The 22,537-nt window shown below is 31.6% G+C and overlaps 1 protein-coding gene across 1 annotated transcript in view; it reads left to right on the plus strand.

Moving 5' to 3' along the window:
• Positions 1-1,830: 1,830 nt before the first annotated feature.
• Positions 1,831-22,537, plus strand: part of timeout (circadian regulator timeout) — a gene marked incomplete at its 5' end in the record, with an annotated part of 52,808 nt that continues 32,101 nt past the window's right edge. The window contains 6 exons of the mRNA XM_017901255.1: positions 1,831-1,894; positions 10,911-10,988; positions 11,077-11,164; positions 11,241-11,439; positions 12,333-12,570; positions 14,410-14,507. Of these exons, the coding sequence (XP_017756744.1) occupies positions 1,831-1,894; positions 10,911-10,988; positions 11,077-11,164; positions 11,241-11,439; positions 12,333-12,570; positions 14,410-14,507 (765 nt within the window). The remainder of the gene's footprint in view (positions 1,895-10,910; positions 10,989-11,076; positions 11,165-11,240; positions 11,440-12,332; positions 12,571-14,409; positions 14,508-22,537) is intronic.

A 22,537-nucleotide genomic window follows, 5' to 3' on the forward strand; every position in this document is an offset into this window, starting at 1 on the left:
AAAATAAAGTGCATTTTTAACATATCAAAATAGTCTATCCCTTCAATAATTGATAATTTAGAAATTAGCATACAATGGACTGTAGATATCCATAGAGTATTTATTAATTACAATTACTAATAAATTGTCTTTTATGTTTTCATATGTGTAATCTATATTAAAAAGATATTTAAAAATTATCTATCATAATAATAATTAGTATATTTATTTATTGAATATTATTTAATAATTTAATAATTGATTTGTATTTATGTAATAATTATTTCTAATATATCACAGTATATGCGTCATTGCACATTGCAATGAAAAAATAAAAATATATGGTTCTATTTAGGAAGCTTAATATAACTCCTGAAAGCTAACGAAAACAAACTCTTTTCGAAATTTTTATTTCAGCTATTTTTTATGCGCTCGATACGAACGAATTTTTGATAACAACCTTTTTCAGTTACATTGTTACAAGTGATAAAAAATGGTTCATCGTGTCAAAGTAAATATTCTATATTCCAGTTACGATATTTTTTACTATATTTTATTCAGCAAAATAAAAATAATTTCCATAAAAAAATTAATAAAAAGGAAGAATAAATAATAAATGTCCTTAAAAATCATGTAATCCGTGATAAACAATATACGCGTGATATACCGTGTAAAAATGGCACCCGAAGCGAGAAATGGATGAAACTAGTCAGTACAACGTATTATATATACATTGTTTCTAATACCTCAAAGAGCTTTGATGGGACATCGTCGAACGTGTTCAGTTTCGTAACTCTTGTATAGATATGCAATCCCTAGGTGGAGTTCGAGACCCTTACAATTCCGGTATCTATGAATTACATTATAACTCTCTTGCACCTAACAAGGTTATACTTCAGGATTAGATCAGTTAGTCTTAACAGAATCCGAGACGAATCCGCTGGATGTACACCGATAAATTTTAATTAACGTACACTGCACATGGACACAGAAATATATTTACTTCGAGACACAGGATCCTGGAATTTAATTAAGTAATTAAGTTGATTACTGTGACGATAAAGTGGATTTGATAATTGAACAAAAATTTGACTCGATAAATAAAATTAAAAATTTTTGATAATTCTGGATTTTAGAAAAGATTGGAAAAATTTTATTATTTTGCAAATAAAGAATTTTTTTACTTTTATTACTTCATACTTAAATAATTTTATATTATATTTATTTCTCTAGACTTAAGCAATGCTGTCAGTTTCGTTGTTTTGTATTTAAATAATTTTATTACTTTTATTATTTTGCAAATAAGTAATTTTGTTACTTTTATTATTTTGCAAATAAGTAATTTTGTTACTTTTATTATTTTGCAAATAAATAATTTTATTACTTTTATTATTTTGCAAATAAGAAATATTATTTCTTTTATTACTTCGTACTTAAATAATTTTATATTATATGTATCTCTCTATACTTCAGGAATGCTGTCAGATTCGTTATTTTGTATTTAAATAATTTTGTTACTTTTATTATTTTGCAAATAAGGAATTTTATTATTTTTATTACTTCGTACTTAAATCATTTTATATTATATTTATTTCTCTATACTTAAGCAATGTTGTCAATTTCGTTATTTAAATAATTTTATTACTTTTATTATTTTGTATTTGAATAATTTTTTTATTTCTTATCCTTTTCTCTTATTTTACTTTTCCTAGCTTTTTTCACAGTATGTGAAATTATGCGGAATTTTTAAATTTTGTGTATGTATCATGGTTTCTGTGCATATATTTTTTATAAATAAAATTGTGCAAGTTTTGCCTTCTACATCTTCAAAATCTCTTCACTTGACATTATTTATGGAACAGCAGATTTTTTGTTAAATATTATCGTTTTCGATATTCGCTTGGCTACCTCGATTAATAAATCCCCTTTAAATATACTTCATTCCAGTTATTTTCAATAAATCCTACGCGATATTCAATTCATCGTGTCATAAAATAAATACATTACGTTTGATATACACACAAACGTGTTTTACTTTTGTTTAATTCGTGTTTAATTTATTATAATCACTCTCATTATATAAGAATTTTTGTATTATAATTTCTATGTAATTATTACACTATACATAAATTCCTGTATTAGATTTAAAAAATTTTCTATATCCAAAATTACATTTCTTCGTTCTCAAAAAATTATTCAAGCCATGTCAATTATTATATACAAATTTCTACGTTAAATATTCAATCAAGGATCCATTTTCTATCCAATTTATTGGACTCATAGATCTACATTAATTACCATTCTTCAAATTCATCATACACATCTTCGTCTGCCCGTTCTTTACGTGAGAGAAGTCTTGCAAAGATACCCCGGTCTCTAGGTGAGGTTATGTGAGATTAACGAGGTGTTATGTGGGAGTCTTACCAACTAAAACCCCCACGGTGGCCATCCTCGCCGCGCTGGGAGAGCACCGGGAATACGAAGCGAACACAACCAGGTTCACGGATCAACCGGATCACGTTCTCCTGGGAAAAGGTCTCACACCGACACAGACATTCCGCGATCACGACGCACCCTATCGTGTGCAGGTACTCATCAAAGTAACCGTGCCTGGTGAGTACCTGCGTGGAGCGATAGGTGAGCCTTCCGCCACTGTGCACCCATTTCTCCAAAATTGAGAGCACAGTCCTGATGACCCAATGTGCAACCGGATGCTCCAAGATGTTAGTATGGACTGTCGAACTTGGTGTTTCACTTTGAGGATTACCTCAGAGGAAGTCCTGCCATGCCGACTGAGGAGCTCATAGAGCTCACGAGCATCCCCCTGCGCCAATAAGTCGAATAGTAGGGGTCCCATCAGGACTGTCACTGCTTCATGGAAGACCATCTCTAGATGATCCTAATGGTATAAGGATAATTAGTATCCCTGCACGATCCTGATGACCAACCTCCTCACTATGCTGTGGGATTTATTAGAGCTTCGTTTGCTGACCACCAGGTCACAGCGCTAACTAGGACCCTGTATAGGGCCATCAATCGAATGATTCCTGTGTAAAGATGACGGGTCCTCTGATCTGACTCACCCAAACTTCACTGTTAAATTTCGTGAAGTCCAAGTTTTATTTAATGAAGATACTGTGTTTCAAGTTCAACTTGGTATCTTCAGTAAGGTACTATGCATATTTACATTTCCACTTCTGTCGAAGTCTGCTGACACTCCTATGATCACAGACAGTAATCGTTATTGGCCAAAGATGGTGATAAAGATCAATGAGACTGAGCGAGATAGGATGATGGCAACATCTTCATAGTTTTCCAATCGTAATATTAGTCTTCTGTTTCTTAATAGTGTAGCATCGCACATTTCCTACCACGTACACGTAGCTTTATGAAGGTTACCGAGAGAACGAGGGTCGAAGGTGCAAGCCCAGGTCAGCCGGGTAAACCTTGGGTGATGCGTCAGGCCCTTAACATACCTAACCTAACCTAACCTAACCATATTTGGTCATATTAAGGGAAACATCGGAAAGCGTGTGCATGGGGAAAGAAATATGAAGTAAGCCAGGACCAATTAGAGGACAGTTAATATTGAGATGAGTCGTAAAGCTAAGAGTCGAAGTCGAACGAAATTGTAATATTGTAATACTACGTTGAGCGTTATAGTTGTGGTAATAGTTAACATAAATTTTGAATATATATGTGTTGATATAATAAAGTATGCATGGGATGCCAATATCTAATGGATTCAGGCTATCGTGATAAATGACTATACGTATAATGATTGAAGTGTGTGTGAATTGTGTGTTCATGTAATGTATGAAAGTAGAAAGAACAAACCAGAGAGATTGGCCATAGGTCAGTTGTAATTGAGTTGTAATAATGAAAATAGATGTGAGCATGTGATTGTGAGAAATTAATTAGATTTGTACTTAATATTCGTGTTTGATCATTTTTCTGTAATTAAATAGAGAATTGTTTTTATTGTTATTGATATTTCATCCATCACTAACAATTTTAGTCAAAAATGTCGAAAAAATAAAAATATTTTGAAATATATGTATACGTGACATAGAAATTTATCCCATGGAGATGTGAATGCAATTTTACTTTGGAAAATATATATGAATTATTAAATTTGTTATTAATAAGGAATTGTTCAGAACGTAAATTTATAACAAAAGGGAAAACATTAATAAATTATTGGCTGTCACTTGAATTTATAACGTAGTTATGTTAAAATCTACGAATTGACAGTAAGTCAAGAAATAGTTCGTAGCTTTATTGTCACTCTCACATTTTTATATTATTGTTACCGATAAACATTACCACCGTCCAGTCTCTATAACAGTATTATCAACAGATTAATAGATTAATGATATTAATTAATTATATTATTGATACTAAATAGGATGGATACTAATAATGTTATTAATGAATTAATAATATTAGTTTTCATATTATTTTTACCAATAAACATTACCACCGTTCAATCTCTATAATAGCTAACGTTTGGATTGAAATACTATGTCAAAGCTGTCATATTCTATTTCACTCGATATCACTATAGCCCTCTGATGAACTTTGTCCAATGGCGGTCATTGCCTGTGATCACAGAAGTGTCAGTGGACTTCAACATTCAGTGAGGATGTAAACACGCTGTGTCTTCTTTTCGCGAACGCATAGTAAGTCTTCCGCAAGAATCATCCAAACATACTACAACCCCCACAACTCTAGCTGAAAATGATACTCGATTAACCTTAATCCTTCACAGCCTGTCCCAACACCAGACACTTTGTCATCTACGATAAATCTTGCGAATAAAGGTGACCAAAATTCGAAACTGAAAATTCTCTATGAAAATTTAATAATCTCTCAACAGTTGTCTCGCGATGAAGCTTTAATCCGATTTCGTGGCTGCTGGATGGCCCCGGCAGGTAACTACGAATCGTAGCGATGAATGCTTCATGATATTGACTGTTGGGTCGACTTCGCGGTGCGCCGTTTATGCAAATGGCGGCTCCTCGACAAAATGGCGGGCTGACGGACGCGGCTAATCCGGACAGGCGAGCCCGGGTAATAGAAATGGCGTTTCACGCTCCATAATTGAGTCACGCTTCTTCTATTCGAAGATATTTTCCAGCGTGTCGCTTTGCATCGTTAATTCGTGACCCGGGGCACTCTGCGAGCTGAAACGCGACAGAGACCCGAGGATATTATTGAATTCTTCACGCGCAAGTAGCCAAACAAACGAGATTAACGCTTTATCCGATTGTTGGGCATGAATAACGCATCGGCGTTGAAACGAGATACGTCTGTTTTTAAATCCGCCCGTTTTCCCGCCGTTTTTGTTTCCTATCGCCATCAAGTGCGAGATTAGTCTTCTTTGTATGCCGGATATTTTGCGTTATCGTTGTTCCAGGGTTGTTGAGTTTTCACGTGTTGGGGAATGCGAATTTTTGGAATCGAAAAGGGCTGAGAAACAAGATCGTAATGTACTTTTTGTTTAGAGTAAATTATATATAATGAACGTATATTAATCCGATTATTATTATTATGTGGGCAATTTACAGAGTAAATTTCGTATTTTTCATATAAGTTGTTTATTTTTTGGAGCCAAAATGCTTGATAGATGATAGATAGAACGTTTTGTACATAAAATGAATTTCTAGTTTTATTTTGTATAGTTAATTAATTTGGCAAATGAGCAATTCTTTTCTGCTAAATATTAACTTTAAGAAAGGCAATTTTAATGACCTTGACTTTAACAAATATTGTCTACATACATCTATACCTATACTTATTATTTCACTCATTTCATTATTGTTTATTAATATATGAATATATTTAGCTAATATATTGATATACCTATTCTTTAAATGACATATGTATATGAGCATATAAGATGATATTAATTCTGTTCAAGGTCATTTAAAGGTCATAGTGTTATAGGTCGTTGAACTTGTTCTGGTACGACTACAATATCATATTATAAGAAGTAAATGTTAATATGTAAAGAATTCATAGTGTTCTTAAAATGACCTACAAGATAACCTTAGGAAAAAATTTTCTTTTGTCATGACTAGATGCTACTTTTATATTTAATAGACAAGTACATTATGATCTCCATGAGATGCTACTGAATCAGTAAATTTATGTATCAGGTTTAATATAAAATTTTCGTATCAAGGTGTGAAAGGGGTAAATCGACAATTGGATAACGAATTAAGATATATACCAAGATAATCCTACAAAACATACAGAATCGATTCTTGATTCGCAAATAATTGCAGATTAATATTAATATTTCCTGACGTGCGACATCGGTCATAAAAATTTTAATGACACGTAATTACCGAAGGCATCGAAATATATGAATTTTTCATCAAGCGATATCTCGTTATTGATTGAGCCTGCCAGTGTTTAATTTTCACGCATTCGAATAATATTATGGATTTTAATACCATGTGTATCAAGGATGCACGTTTCGTGTATATGACATATTAATTTTCGCAAATTTTATGTGCATAATCTTAATATTTATATTCCATTCGACTCACGCTGCTCTGGGACAAAAGAACCTTAATATCCATCAAAATCATTTAGTTGGAGTATCTGATTTAAATCACATAATGAAATTCCTTGTTTCAAATTTGCAGTCGATTTACATTGCACGTAAACAATATGAAATATTTATCTCGATGTCGAAGTCACATAATTAATTTACAATTAGAGGAGGTTGTAATGAAAAGGGTTGTACACAATATGGGTGGGGATGAATTTTTTTAAAAACAAAAGTGTCCCTTGTGCAAAGTGCCATTTAAATCGTTTAAAAAAATTATTGCTTAAGTAAATGAGGTTATTATGAAAATATAACAATATTCGTGACCTTCAGTTTTCAAGATTTCAGGGTCATCAATATTCTATTCCTTATAAACATATAAATTTTTTAATATGAAGAACAAGTGGAAATTAGAATGTTATAGATAATTAAATTCCTTTTAACATTAATTACTACAACAGAATAATATAAATATGTAATCTCGTTAAGGAGAAACTTTGAAGTTTCCAAATATATTGCCCAGAAAAAGATTTTCTGCTTATAATGATATTTTTTGGTTCAAAACAATCTGCTTTTTGACATTTTTGTCCATCATCGTAAATAAGTCCTAAAATTCAAAAAGAAGTATTTTTGATAGATAACACAGGTTTTTAATTATAAATTGTAAATATTGCTCAGATATAAAGACGCGTTGTTCTTTTATGAAGCTCCCAATTTTTAATAACCTTGAACTATCAGAAGTCATGCTATATATTTTTTTCTCTTTTGGTTGGCAACACTTTACCGCACAAATGGCGCAAAATTTAAATCTTGCGTTAATTTTATATGCCAAAAATACACCTTAGGAAAAAATCATTTTGATATACACGTTTCCATGAGTAAATTTCCCAAAATTTTGCTATGTGCCTAAAAATAAAAATAAACAAACTAAATCAATATATCAATTTTTGTATAAGCACAAACGGTTGACATATTAACCCTTGTTGAACCCTTGTGAATTGATCTAAGTGCTCAAGTTAAATTGGCCACCCTATGTATGTAAACGCCATATGATGCACAAAGAAAAATTATTTTATTATTTCATTATTCCATTTTATCTTCCATCATCCTATTTAAAGGGATGAACCACCCTAATAGTTTCAAAAAAGTAGAATTTCTTTTTCTCGTTTCTTCTTATTTTCTTAAAGTTATTTAGTATTATTAGTATTTAAATTATGGCGAGAAAGTTATGCATCAAAACTCAAATCGCTGACGAAGTATCAGCGATTAATTTCGCAACGAATCACCACGACACACTTACTTCTCAACGAGGCACATCCCCCCCCCCCCCCACTACCCCTTTGGTACGGCGAAGGAAAAATTTTTTAATTTAAGATGAAAACGTCGCGGCCTCTTGCACGTTTTATTTTATCTCGAACGGGTGTAGCGAGTTCAAAAGACCGCGGAAAGGAACAATTAAAACTTTAGGTTGAAATAGCATCGTCGTTGACGTCACTTGGGCAAACTGAATTCTTCGGACAGTAGGAAAAGTTTTCTTTGGTCCGGAGCAACATGGCGCGTTTAAAACGGAACTTCACGGCGATGATTTAAAATACCTCGCTCGGTTTCTTTGAAGAACATTTAATTCTAATGTATTTCTCTTTTAAAATGGGATCTGTCTTGTAGGTTAGAAATCTCGTGTGTCGTTTGATTCATCAGAACGTATATGAAGATCCGTTTCCATGAAAACGATGCATATTATAATTTTAGCGTTTGAAATGAATACTTTTCTGTGATTCGCATAGATTTGGAATAGGGTTCCTTGTAGGATTATTATTTAAATATTCTTTTAATATTATTATTTTTAAATAACATATTTATAATTAATTCTTTAAACGTTTAAATAAGTTATTTGTATATTCTAGTATAACACATATTTGATCATAATTTGTTAATTTAGATACTTGTAAAATGGGCACCAAACTTATAGTGCAATTAATTGTTAATATTATTATAAATAATAATTACAAATAATAAAGAGGAATTAAAAAGAAAAAAATATGGAAACAAAAATTACTAATTTCAATACCTCGAAGAATATTTTTCTATTTTAAAAGCTATATATTATTTAGAATCTGTTTTGATAATGTTAAAATCCATTTAGAAATCCTTCACGTCTATCTAAATTTTACTAATATTTAAAAAGAGAAATAAAAAAATTAATTAGTATAATCTAATTAAATATAATTTAAAATATTTGTGTATGACATTCGAATAATATTTCAATCATTCTTATCTAAATTATTTGTCAAAAATTAATGAATCTAATAGGGCATTTTTAATAAACTTTTTAATAAGCTAATCAATTAAAAATTTTAATTTAATATGAACTAACAAAAGACTGCATATATTCCAACACTGTTTCACAATTAAATTTCTCTCTCGACTCTAGCAATATACTGTCACAATAAAAAGAAAAATAGATAAATAAGAGACGAAAAAGAAATAAACGAGCAGAAAACGAGAAACACAAGAGACTAAGACCCAACGATACGCAAGCCTTATTCAGAATTCGAGATATTTTAACAATCACGCCGGAAGGACGGGAGCGGCCCGTCGCCGAGCCCGACCTGACTTCCATAAAGCGAGGAAAAAGGATACTCACTCGAAGCCTTAGAAAATTTGCCCCGTAACGAAGCTTTGTGCCGATCCAATCGTCGGTTTCGCCGAGTGCAATTTTTCCCTAGCCATCAGCCTGGGCCCTCGCCTCGCCAGACTCGTCGAAAATGTAATCGTCTTTCCACAGCCGCTTAATTCGCTGGTCGGGTCGTCCACGATGCAGAGACAAAAAAAAAAACATGTCCGCCCATGAAACCTACGCGATCCCCAATCCGATACCACTATTCCGTCCTATACGTATACATACGCGAACAGCTCTGACTGTTTCGTTTCGAGGACCGGTTTTCCGGAATTTTTCGCGTAAATTAATCCAACCGCGACCTCTCTGCTTTCCCTTCGTTCATCCTGCGTGGCCTCGATTTTTCAACGATAGATTTTTTAACGAACGATCCCGGCATCGCCACTTCCCGCGCGACGACGTACGGTTCGCTCGAACACGGTTCGTTCGAAGAGCGGCTACCTACCATTGATTCTTGTACGGTCGAATTCAATAGAGTGCTCGCGTTCCGTCGCGGTCCACGATCTGCTCTGTATTCTAGGGCAGCTTGCAATTGTTTGCGGGAATTTTCGTCCCCGTTCGCCGAAGGAATAGCATCGCGCGTTTCGAAATTTTCCACGTGTCGTTCCCGTGTTTTTACGGTATGCTCCCGATCCCGTATCGCGTGATATATACACGACCATAGTTCACTGCGTTCTGTTGATCCGTTCGTGATGAAAGTTCGTCGAATCAGAACCCTCGCGACAGTGCGCGTTACGTGCACTATAGCTGTCGGTGATATATATACGCGTTGTCTATAGAAGAATCCAGACGACGATGCCCGCGAGATACAGTAATACGATATTCTCGGTGTCCTTGGCCGCTTGGTTATTGACCACTCTGTTTACATTCCAGCGACTGATGCAACATGGAAATAAATCGAAGTATTCGCGCGCCAGATGTAGTATCCCTTGATTGGACTGTTGCGTGATGTGACGTATTGTTAACACATTGTAAAGTGATTCCAATACGACAAAACGGATTTTTTTTACCAATTGATGTGTTGGTACTTCATCTATGCTGTTATATTAGAATTATTAAGACTGTAAAATTAGAATTAGGTGGGAGGAGTTTTTTTAATTTTTAGTTATTAGTATTAATTATGTGATATATTTTTGTTGCAAATTAATCTTTTATTTAAAATAGTTAATATATTTATTTATATTATATATAAATACAGCGATATGTATACCTTTATTTTACTTGCTTATTGCACTATTGAAAATTCTCGCCACCAGTGGCGCTACTGGTAGATTGCCTAGGAATGTATGAGCCCGCCTTTTTCCCTTCTTGTCAATGACTAAACGTGAGAATGCGTATGGCGCGCATAAGATTATCATTCAAATTATAATTGTATTAAGTATTATTATGATTGTCTATATTAAATATATATTTAATTTAATCTTTCGCAATATATTTTGCTGCTGATTATTACCGATATTATTAATTTCCAAATTGAAAAGTATAGTAAGATTATAATTAATTCTAATCCTTTTCCTCGCAAGGAAACAAAATTCTGTTTCCTTGTTAATATGTTAATAATATGTTAATAATTCAGTAATGATTAAATTCACCATTCTGTTCAAATTTTCATTAAATTATCATTTAGATATTTAATAACATTAATCCATATTTTTAAAAATATAGGATTCTAAAGAAATTTCATTCTGTTCTCAGTGGTGGAAGAGGATCCTGTTACACAAAGCGGAACACAGCAGGAAGAAAATATCGAAAATATCCTTGATGATGTGCCGGGTAAGATATTGCACAGCATCCTTCTTTACCGGAATTGCGTAAAGATATTTTAAGAACGTAAAATAATACATGTACCATACTGTTGCAGAGGAGGAGGATGAAGAAGAAGAAAGAGCAGCAGAACCATATTCCACAGTCGCAGAAACTGATTTCAAATTTTCTGATTTCATACATAGGTAAAACGATAATTAAATGTGGTTGCTTAATGTATCATAAATATTTCTCGTCCTGACTTATTATATTTTGTTTTAGATTTGCCAACGTGAAGATTGTGAAAGCAATGTTGATTTTGCTACAACAATTTGATAAAAACACGGATGAAGTTAATCATTATGTTAATAAAATGCTTCATCGTATAGCGTGGGATTGCAAAATGCCAGGAATGATGTTCCAAGCATCAATGTTCCGTGTGTTTCAAAGGATCCTTGAATCCAAGTATTATGGTCATAAGGTGATTATTTATAATTGTAATTCTTTTTTGTTTTCTGGTATCATTTCATAGAGGTACAAGTATATAATAACTATACTATAATTATTTATATTATAGCATATTGTAATGGACATTGTGAACCTGAATCTTTTTATTTTTCTTGATAAATATATTAAATAACGAATTATTGAAAAATTATTGAATCTGAATTAGAGATGAAACGTATAAAAATTATACGTTTATGGTATTAAATATCAAATGTTATTAAGCATTATTTATGAAAGGTTGATAATAATTTAAGTGGTATTATTTTCTATATTTACGCAACTTTCTCTATGCCATAAATTACTATAATGGAACTGATTTTACATCACCAAATTAAAATTGATATTTAATTTTTATATGATAAAACAGAAGTGTGTTAACTGCTACAATAAAAATTTCTAATATTTTTCTAATCTTTGTTTCCATATAGAATATAAATTTTATAAGATACTTTTACAATCATATCCAAAAATATATCATAATAATTCGTTTGATGCAATACAAGTTCTTTTAATGGAATTTTCAAACATTATATACATATAAGTATTTACAAAACTATTGCAGTTCACTAAAATTCCTAATATTATATTTAATTCCTGACATTATAGTTTACTAAAACTCGCTATAAATTGCCATAATTTAAAAATAACAATTTCTCTCCTATTCTACCTAGCCCGTTTCGATTTATTATTAAAATTCTCAAGTCGTTCGATGAATTTCCAATAATTGCCTAATAATATCCCACGAATGCCATTTTTCATCAAACTTTGGAGATTTTATCGTCGATCTTATCTGCGTTTCTGCGTGTTGTTTAATGACCACCGTAAGTGTGCCTGTCTCGAACCATGAAAATCGAGTACCCTTTTCAGGAACTGCAAAAGTTCGCGGTCTTCATAATCCGTCGTTTCATCGAAGTCGCGCAGAAGAACCGGAAAGCGTACATGGAGCTGCTGTTCTGGAAGACCTCTCGTGACGCAAGCGACGTCGTCGAGGGTTACAACGCGGAAACGGATAGCAGGAAACTTTCGCACAAGCTCTGGACCGAAACCCAAGAGGACGAATTACGCACTCTCTTTATGGAACATCAGACTAACAACTATTCCCAAGGTACGTTGCTCGTTCTACCTTTCGCTAAATCCTATGATTTACGAGTCTTCCTTAACGCACAACTTTCCTGGATATTTTTCAATTTGTAAGGGGAAACGATCATCTGCATCCTGTTTCAGTTGCCCGCTAATTGGTTGATATATTTTATGAGAACAAAAGTTTTTCTGTTTTTGGGAAACGATATTTTGAGAATGTACACAAAGAAATTGAAATTTCGCACTCAGTTATTTCCTCAACTAGAATTTACTTTAAAAAATGTTTCTAGATGAAACTTATTCTGTTTTTAGGGAGACATTTTGTAATGGTCATAAATTTTTGTTTGGTGGATGTGCTTCCAAGATATCAAGGTGACCATAGTTGTTTGAACGGAACTGTATATTCCTTTTTATATATAAGTAGATAGTGCATTACAGTGGGAATTCATTGAGCTATAATATAATAATATACTTTGGTTCTTAAAAGTCATTCAAGGTCATTTAATGCTGTTTAAAGTTATCTTTGTTGTACACTTAGAAATTGTAAGTTTTGAACAACATTGAGTTTCCTTGAATGACCTTCGATGACCAAGATTTTATTTGAAACATTTTTTAAAATGAACTATAGTTTAGGAAATAATTGAGTGTAAAACATGAAGTGGGACACCCTGGAATAGCCTCAGCCTTCTTCAGAATAAAACCTCTTGCATTATATTAAATTGGATATTAATACAATTTGTTATTTAAATAAATTTAATGCGTGAACAAGATGATAATAATATTTCCCAATAATAAAACACCCTGAGAAAAATGTAATTTTAACATTTATAGCTTGAGCAACATGTGTGTGTATACATATTATTATACAGAAATTGAGAGTCATTATTTAATGGAATTAAAATTAACAGCAATCAAAGCTAAGAAAAGAGCAAGATGATAAATCAGTATGAATATATTAACAGAACAATTTGTTACTTTAATGCAAAGCTTAGAATCAATAAGTGTCACTCAAAATGTTAAAATATATTGGAATAAAATATGAACAAATAATTCAACAAAAATTATTTGAATATTTTATTATAGTATATGAATATTTATATTATGTATATATGATTTTTCAAATTATTAGTACTGGTTACTATGTAGGAGATATATAAACAGTATATAAGTACATATACCTGTCCCTAATATAGGAACTATTCCAAGGTAAGCTCGTTGTTCCAAATAGGATGGCAGTACTTTAACCTGAGTGATCCTTGGTACCAAAACTGGTGGATGCCACAGAGAATCGTCGGTAATATTAAATTACTGATAACAACGTCTTCATTTATCAGCTAACCGAATCACGTAACCCTGAGATGATCTAGTTATCCGTCCCTTCCTACAAATCAATTCAGAGATAATATTGATTGAATATAAATAGCACTGATATTCATACTCTTAAAATGTTCATTGAAATCCCCATGCACCATTATCGAAGATTACCAGTAAAATGGAGTTTAATTAGTTGCCCTGGATAATTCATTCGTGTTAACCCTTTGCACTCAGTGATTTTTACGTTACAGAAAAATAGTAATTCGAAAACTTTCTGCCATAAAGTCGACGATATTTTTAAAACGGTAAAGAAGAAGTCGTATGCAAATTAAGACGTAGAATTATTTTTATTATTAATTTTAAATTTTATATATTAATTAACATCGATCTTTAGAATTCGATTGAATGGTGACTGAGGGTTGCCTCTCGAGTGCAAAGGGTTAAATCATCCGAAGTACATTCTATCTTTGAGTATATCTATCGAAGATATAAGTATAAAAAAACGATTATTATTAATTATAAATAATACCTTCTTGTTTTGTTAATTTAGACATCGTCAGTTGGATACTACAGAATATTAATCAGGAACGTACTCGTCGTGGCGTCATTAAAAAATTGAAGGAAATGTGCTTGATTGTCAATTCCAAGGTAAGTAATTCTTTTTTCAATTATTTTTTATGTTATTATTTTTTTATAATCTTTTTCATTTGAAAATCTGTCTTTTTATTGTTCATGAAATATGCGATTTTTTATATGGAGATTGGAAAATGCTAAAAGTTTGAATAATAACTTCTTAATTAATAAACAATTAATTATGTTAATATTGAATATATAGTAATTTTGTATTCGGTGCACAATTCATTTGAAATCACAAATTAATGAACTCATTAGATAATTTTAATGAAGTCTATTATTCTTATCACCTAATTAATTGGTATAGGTTGCTAATTAAATATAGTCTTTTTTTTTATTTCAAAACTGAACAATATCAATTATTGAAATTTTAGATAATATGAATTTATGTATTTAAAAATTCTATATAATTTTATGAAATTTTATTGCGGATTCATTTCACTTATTTTGGAGGTATTTTATGTATTACGAGCATCAATTTTTACCAATGCTTTTTTCACGATAAAGACGATTGTCAGATATTTCTTCGAAGTAAATTGAAGAAGGGTGGAAAGTCGCAGACTCTGCGAAAAAAGTCAACCACGAAAAAAATATACTACCTATACTTCACGAAGATTATTTTCGTTGTGATGTATGGGCTATACGAGTCTGACACACCCTATGACTGTGTAATTCTTTGGGTCGTCAAAAGATAAATAGGTGCGTGTGCCAGCCAGATTTCATCTTTTCCCTCAATTTTCATTCCAAGTTGGCGTATTAAATAATCTCTATTATCATAAATTTTACAATAGATGATATAAAAATAAAATTAATAACAAAATCATTTAATAAAAATTTAATAAAAACGTTTAATTTAATTTGTCCATCGTAATAAAAATTATAATAATAATGAAAAAAATGAATGCAAAATTATTCATTATTTTTAAAATTAATTAAGGTAGGATTAAAATTAAGAAAATAATTTTAAGATGAAATTTATATATTTATTGCTCTTTTATTCCAATATATTTTTATTGACGTAGTCTATATTTTGGATTCAATTTAATTTTTTCAGTTTTGTATTATTTACTGTGTATTTTACAAATTTTAAGACAACTTACATTGTTATAAATAAAATAAAATCTGATACATTAAATATAAGGAGTAACTATAATTTCAATGGAGGAAAGTGAAATTTTGTATATTTTAAATTAACTTATGTATTTCAAAATTACCTACGACTTGACAAATGAGAGCAAAAAGCTTTATATTAGATATACCTAATCTATATTTTCGTTAGGATCAAAATCCTATATTACAAAAATTATTTATTTATTTATTTTTCTGATTTAAATTCGCTAGGAAAGTAAATTCGGGGCTTAAACGATTTCAAAAAATGTCTATTAATATTTGCCACATGACAGATCTCGCTGAAATATTAACGAAGGACCAAAAGGATGTTCAACTATGACAAAAGAGGTTTCCATATTGATTCCAGTTATGTTTCCAGTAGCCTTTGAAATATCAATTCTATTTTGATTCTATTTTATGTTAGTGTCAATGACGATTCTGTATATTCCCATATTGGTTCTATTTCGATTTTTAAATCGATTCTACTCTTGATTTTGCGAAACTGTTGATATCCATATTCTTGTTCCCAAAATTTCATATAGGTAAAGCCAATATTCCGAAAGGTATTGGAACTGGAACCGAAATCGATATTTTTACTGATGTTGATTGTTTATAACTGTTAGAAATGCTAACTAATGTTCATTGAATCTATTTCGATAAATTGGAATCGATATTACAACAGTTTTCAATTTTCGATTGCTGCATTATATCGATATTATATTACCCCACGTAGAAAAATCGAATGTCAAATTTATAACTATTGTATAATATTAGTCATTAATTTATTAATTTTATTGATATTATTCGTTATTAAATATTATTTTCATTTAATTTTAATATTGTTATTTAATTCTTTTATTAGCTTAAGGTCATTTATTTAATTATTTTCATTAGTTAAAAATTGTTACTTTATTTATTTTTATGAATTTAAAATTATTAGTTTATTTGTTTCCATGAGTTAAAAATTATTACTTTATTTATTTTCGTTAATTAAAAATTATTAGTTTATTTATTCTCATTAGTTTAAAAACATTTTCGATTGCACGTGAATTGCAAATACAGTTTATTTAAACAATGGTAAATTTCAAATTTAAGTTCAAATATATTGAAATTTCAAAATTTGTTGGATTGCATTACAGTGACAATTTTTCGAATAATTAAGGAATTATTAAATTATGCGAGAGATACGAGGTGCGGAGTGGACAATGGTTCTCTGCTGACTTATAATACAAACTGATGACCACTGTCCACCCCATTCGCATCTCGGATCTAGCTTGATTAAGCTTTTGATCTGTTCGATCCGAGGTCAAATTGACAAATGAGCTCGAACTGTGACGCTGTGATCCTTACATGTATAGTCAGTCATTATCTGTCGAAAATCGACCAAAAATTCACGATCATTACTGACTCTAATAATACTTAATTACTTTTCTCCTGTAATAGTAAATGATTTATTAATTTTTCATTATTTTTGTAAATTCATGTTTCGATTAATTTATTATCATCAATTTTAATTTTTCTTGAACGATATATTTATTATAATTACTTATTTAATAGTAATTATTTAATAGTAATTGCTATATTTAAGCTCCTGTTAAATAGGTTCTTCTGAAAAATATTTTTATTATTTTTCAAAAGCGAAAATACACGAATGGTAGAAAAAATTCTTTTAATTAAACATCATAAATTAATAATAACCTCAGTACACATAAGCAGTTTATTTACTAAATTGAATAGCTTCACGAATTATGACAAATAAATAGGAAATTATGTAAATATTAAATAAATATTAAATATGAAAGATAAAGTACTAAAATTAAGAAAGAATTCAAATAGTGCATGTAACAAATCATTATTATACTATAACTAATTAACAAAACAATATTACATAACATTAAATATAAAATTTATATATGGGAAAAGTTTATTATATATTTAAGAATTCATAATAATTTGTATTTCTTGCTTCTTTCATACTGAATCCATATATTTATTAAATAAATTGTAAATATTAATATCAATATTGGTAGTTCCATTTCTTGATGTATCAAATTCCAACTGAAAATGATATTCCCTTCGATTTGGTTTTTTATGACAGATATAAAAAATAACGGTTCTCTGAAGTTCCAGGAACCGGAATCGATAGCTATATCAGTTTTCAACTTCCGATTTAAACTCGCGTAGAGAGCTACTCCTGCCTGCTAATTGGAAATATCGATTAATTAATGAAAATTCTTTCGCAAAATTTCAAACAATATTATACACTTTTTGGAACTAAAAATTCGCGAATAATAATACATACTATTTACAATAATGTCATACATACCATATTAACCCTTTGCACTCGAGGATTTTTTGGCTAAAGAAGAGTAGAAATTCAAAGATTCTCTACTAAAAAACTGACAATACTTTTTATAGCAGTAAATAAAGAATTGTATAATAATAGAATCGTAGAATTATTTGATTTCGATACCTCGCACACTGTTACATTACATTAAATTTGATATATTAATTAATATCGATCTTCCAAATTTTATGAAATGGTGACTGAAGCTCACCTCTCGAGTGCAAAGGGTTAATAATAATATATCATTATTGTTATTAATTGTTATATGTTATTATTATTATTAATTGTTATTGATTTGGTCATAGATCAAATTACACTTATTACACTTATTAAATTGCCTAATTACACTTATGGAATTTTTTAGAATTTTATTATCCACGTGCTTGATTAATACATAAATCTATGTATCTAAAATTAATTTTCTTATGATTATACGAAATATCAAAAATGTTATGGTCATCAAGCAAACACGCGACGTAAATTAATATTAAAGCGATCAGTACTGCTGTATTTTATATTAAGTACGGAATGAATTATGCATGCTTCGAATTGATGTGATTATTAATCGAATTATTCATTTTTGTCAATTATTTTTCAAATTGAAAAATATTATAAAATGTTCATCTAATTATTAATTAAATATTTCGTGTAAGGTATAACGTTTTACTTTCGTTTACAGTATTGCAAAGTTATAAAATTGTTACTCGATATCTTTTGAACAATTTTGCAGAATATTCGCTTTTGTTGCATGCAGAGAAACTAATATTTTTGAAACTAATATTTATTTATAATATTTATTTTAATTTTTTTGAAACTAATATTTTGTGCATTTGCTATTATTGCCTGCCACTGTCTTTAGCCGCTTGTGTATTCTCTTTTTGGATTATTCAGTTAAATAGTGCATTATATTTATGCCATTGTTTAAAATTTGTTAATGTTCATATCAGAATTTTTGTATTTTCCAATTTCTTTCTCAATTGATTATTAATTTTTAAATTCAAATTAGCATTTCGATTTGGTCATTTCAGTAGATTGTATTTCTAGTTTGATTATTATTTTCTTAAGAATTCTAGTAATTTGATTTTCCCCATAGTTATTAGACGTTTATGATTGTTTATTAATTACGATTTTTTATTAATTTCGGAGAATATTCAAATATTGATACTCAAACATTGTAACTAGAGGGCTAACGTAATTACAGGGAAAGCAACCTCAGCACATGATTCAGCCACCACGAAACGTCATTGTTTGTTTAACATCAAATACAAGTACCATTTCTCCCATTCCCTCCTATAATTCGTTCCCTGTCATTAGTTTACAATTATTAGTCGAAAAATATTTGTTTGTTAACAGAACCAATGTATAACTGCTTCAAAACTGATACAATTCCGTTGTACAGTCTGTATAAAATCGTTTCAGAATCCATATAGAAGCGACATCAAACCGTTTCAGAGTCGACATAAAATTGTTTCAGAGCCGATATAAAATCGTTTCAAAACTGAAATGGAGTTGTTTCGAAATCGATATAAAACAGTTTCAAAACCAATACAGGGCAAATTTCGGAACACTATCAGGATTGATGTGGACGTATGTTCTTTCGAAACTGTCCTAATATTAGTATGGAACTATCGTATTTCAAAATTGACGAGGAATCACTTAATAATTTATGTAAAACTATTTCAGAACTAAGACAGAGTCGTTTCAAACCTGATATGAAACTGTGCCAGAAATGATATGACCATTTCAGAAGTTATATATAGTATTGTTTTAGGATTAATATAGATCTGATTTAGAATCGACATAGTTTCATTTCCAACCTGATGTTAAAATGACTTCAGGATTAATATAGGACTTTCATATTGCAAATTGATGAAGAATTATTTCAAAAAGATTTGAAACGATTTCAGAACTAACATGGCACCGTTTTTCAAGCCTAATATGGATCTGTTCCAGAATCACTATAGAATCTTTTCAAAACTGATGTTAAAAGGGTTTCTGGATTAGTAGAGAATTATTATATTACAAAATTGGAAAAGAATTATTTCAAAATCGATGTAAAACAATTTCAGAATTAACATGGAACCATTTCAAGCCTAATATAGATTTGTTTCAAAACCGATCTAGGATCGTTTGAAAACTGTTGTTAAAAGGTTTTCTGGATTAGTATAGAATTATTATATTACAAAATTGGAAAAGAATTATTTCAAAATCGATGTAAAACAATTTCAGAATTAACATGGAACCATTTCAAGCCTAATATAGATTTGTTTCAAAACCGATCTAGGATCGTTTCAAAACAGTTGTTAAAAGGTTTTCTGGATTAGTATAGAATTATTATATTACAAAATTGGAAAAGAATTATTTCAAAACCGATGTAAAACGACTTTGGAATTAACATGGAACCGTTTCAAGCCTAATATGGATCTGTTTCAAAACTGACGTTAAAACGGTTTCAGGATTAGTATATAACTATCATATTACAAAATTTACAAAGAATTATTTCAAAATCGATTTAAAACCACTTCGGAATTAACTTAGAACAATTTCAAGCCTAATATATATGTTCCAGAACCAAATTCCATTCGGAATCGAATCTTTTCAAAACTGATGTTAAATCATTTTCAAATCCAATATAGAACCCCTTTAGAATTAATACAGAACCATTCCAGACCCAACATCACAAGCTCTGAACCCATGACCAAGATCACTGTCACCCAGAACATCTTTCACCAGAAACAATTTGCTAGTAAATGGATAAACTAATAAGAAGATTTATTTAACACAACAACAGCACAACATAAATCATTGTTGGGAATTTCATGGAGGAAAATAACCAAATGATTAACGTGCAGGGAAGTAACCGTATTCAGTTACACAGCAATTGTATTTATAAAGGTTTAATATACGTGAAATTTATACACTTTATGCAATATACAATTGGAACACTAGAGTCTCTTTTTAATGCCACTGTGGGTCACAAAATATAAGGTATCTGTACTGTTCCTGATGTGAGAGCGAAGAGCTCCGAGGGACAGCAGGCCCTTTTAAACCCCTAAAACCGACCCCTTGATGTCCAAAGGTCGGTATTGGCCTGCAACCTTTAACAGGTCTATCGTCGTCGTTGCATGGGCGTAGCTGACTTCCAATAATTATAACTAAATCTAGTAAAATAAATTCTAAGTGTGACATAATCTCTCGAGGACTCTCTCACACACAGCGTCTAGTTGTAACGACTGTCATTCACCTACTGATTGTTTTTTCGCGACTCTCTGTCATACTCGTCACACAAAAATTCCTCACACTCCTACCACATATTCTATGACAACCATTATCACACAATTATGGTACCATTACTGTTCCCACGCGTTGCGAGTGTATCGAAGTTATTTCCTTCTAATATGAACGCGTGGGGTGCTCTAGACGTTTCACGGTCTAGAGCTGTTATTGTTGTTTGGTTGTCCGAATGTTAATCTGTTTCTTCCTTACTCCCTTCCCCGGAGTCGCGATGAAGTAGAAGATTTTACTGTTTGAAAGTTGGAAGTTGACTGTTTGAACGTTGTGGTTTGACTGACTGACCCTTTTGCGTTAGTCAGTTCCTCGCCTTGGCATGTCGAGGATTCGCGTTGATTGGCTGTTTAGAAAAATGTTAATTTCCCAATCAGCGGCATCCTAAGTGTCGTGATCACCCCTTTCATGCGCCCTTGGCGCGCCTTCTCCTGCAAGGGTGGGATGACACTTGAGCCGGCGTGAGGTCATGGGTTTTTCCTAAGGGTTACGGTGTTCGTCCAGGTCCGGTGCGTCGGTAGTTTGTTACCCTTAGCGGGATTTCGGGATGACCCTTCAGAATTACCGAGGTTTATAACGCGTTCTTTGGCTATCGAGCGTAGGCGGAATGAAGATTTGAAGAATATTAGTTTCATTGCTCCCCAATATACCGAGAGCCCAACTCTAAAATAGTCTGTCTTTCCGATCGTGTTATAAACCTTGGAAATACCGACCTCACGGCTTATTTAGCGATGCCAAGGCGGAATACTCCATATGCACCGTGGAACAATTACAACCATTCTACCTGACCAGGAGCCAATTATCGTTAGCTCATCGGTAATCTATCGAATCTCCAAAGCACATGCCCTGCTCCAACGAAATATTTGCCAAAGCAGGCTGCTGTAACCTCTCGTTGACTAGACCCTAACAGGATCCATGATTTACGAGGAGCACGAGGGAACGTAGGGTTGCTCAGTCTCGGAAAATAAGCTCGCGGACTGGCATCGGTGACAGGCTGGGCATATGCAAAAAAGGGAGCGAGAGAATTGGTGCAGGAACTGTAAATCCTCGGGAGACAATTTCTACGAGGAGCTTCCTGGTGGCTGTGCCGGTCTTCTGCTCGAGTAGGAGGTCTGCTCTGTTCCTGCGTGGATCACGACTTCCGCTGTGCCAGCAAGACTCCTTTCCCCTTTGCTACCGCCACGTTCCTGGATGGATGTGTCTCAAGATTTTCTCCCGTCAAGTGTTCCCTTCCTGTGACCCGGCGCACTATGAAAAGCTATCGCTTTGTTTGCCTTTTCCTTTTCCTTTCCAGCTACCGTAT

This window comes from Eufriesea mexicana, unplaced genomic scaffold (genome assembly GCF_001483705.2).
Source record: "Eufriesea mexicana isolate 0111107269 unplaced genomic scaffold, ASM148370v2 scaffold1576, whole genome shotgun sequence".
Taxonomy (NCBI): Eukaryota; Metazoa; Arthropoda; class Insecta; order Hymenoptera; family Apidae; genus Eufriesea; species Eufriesea mexicana.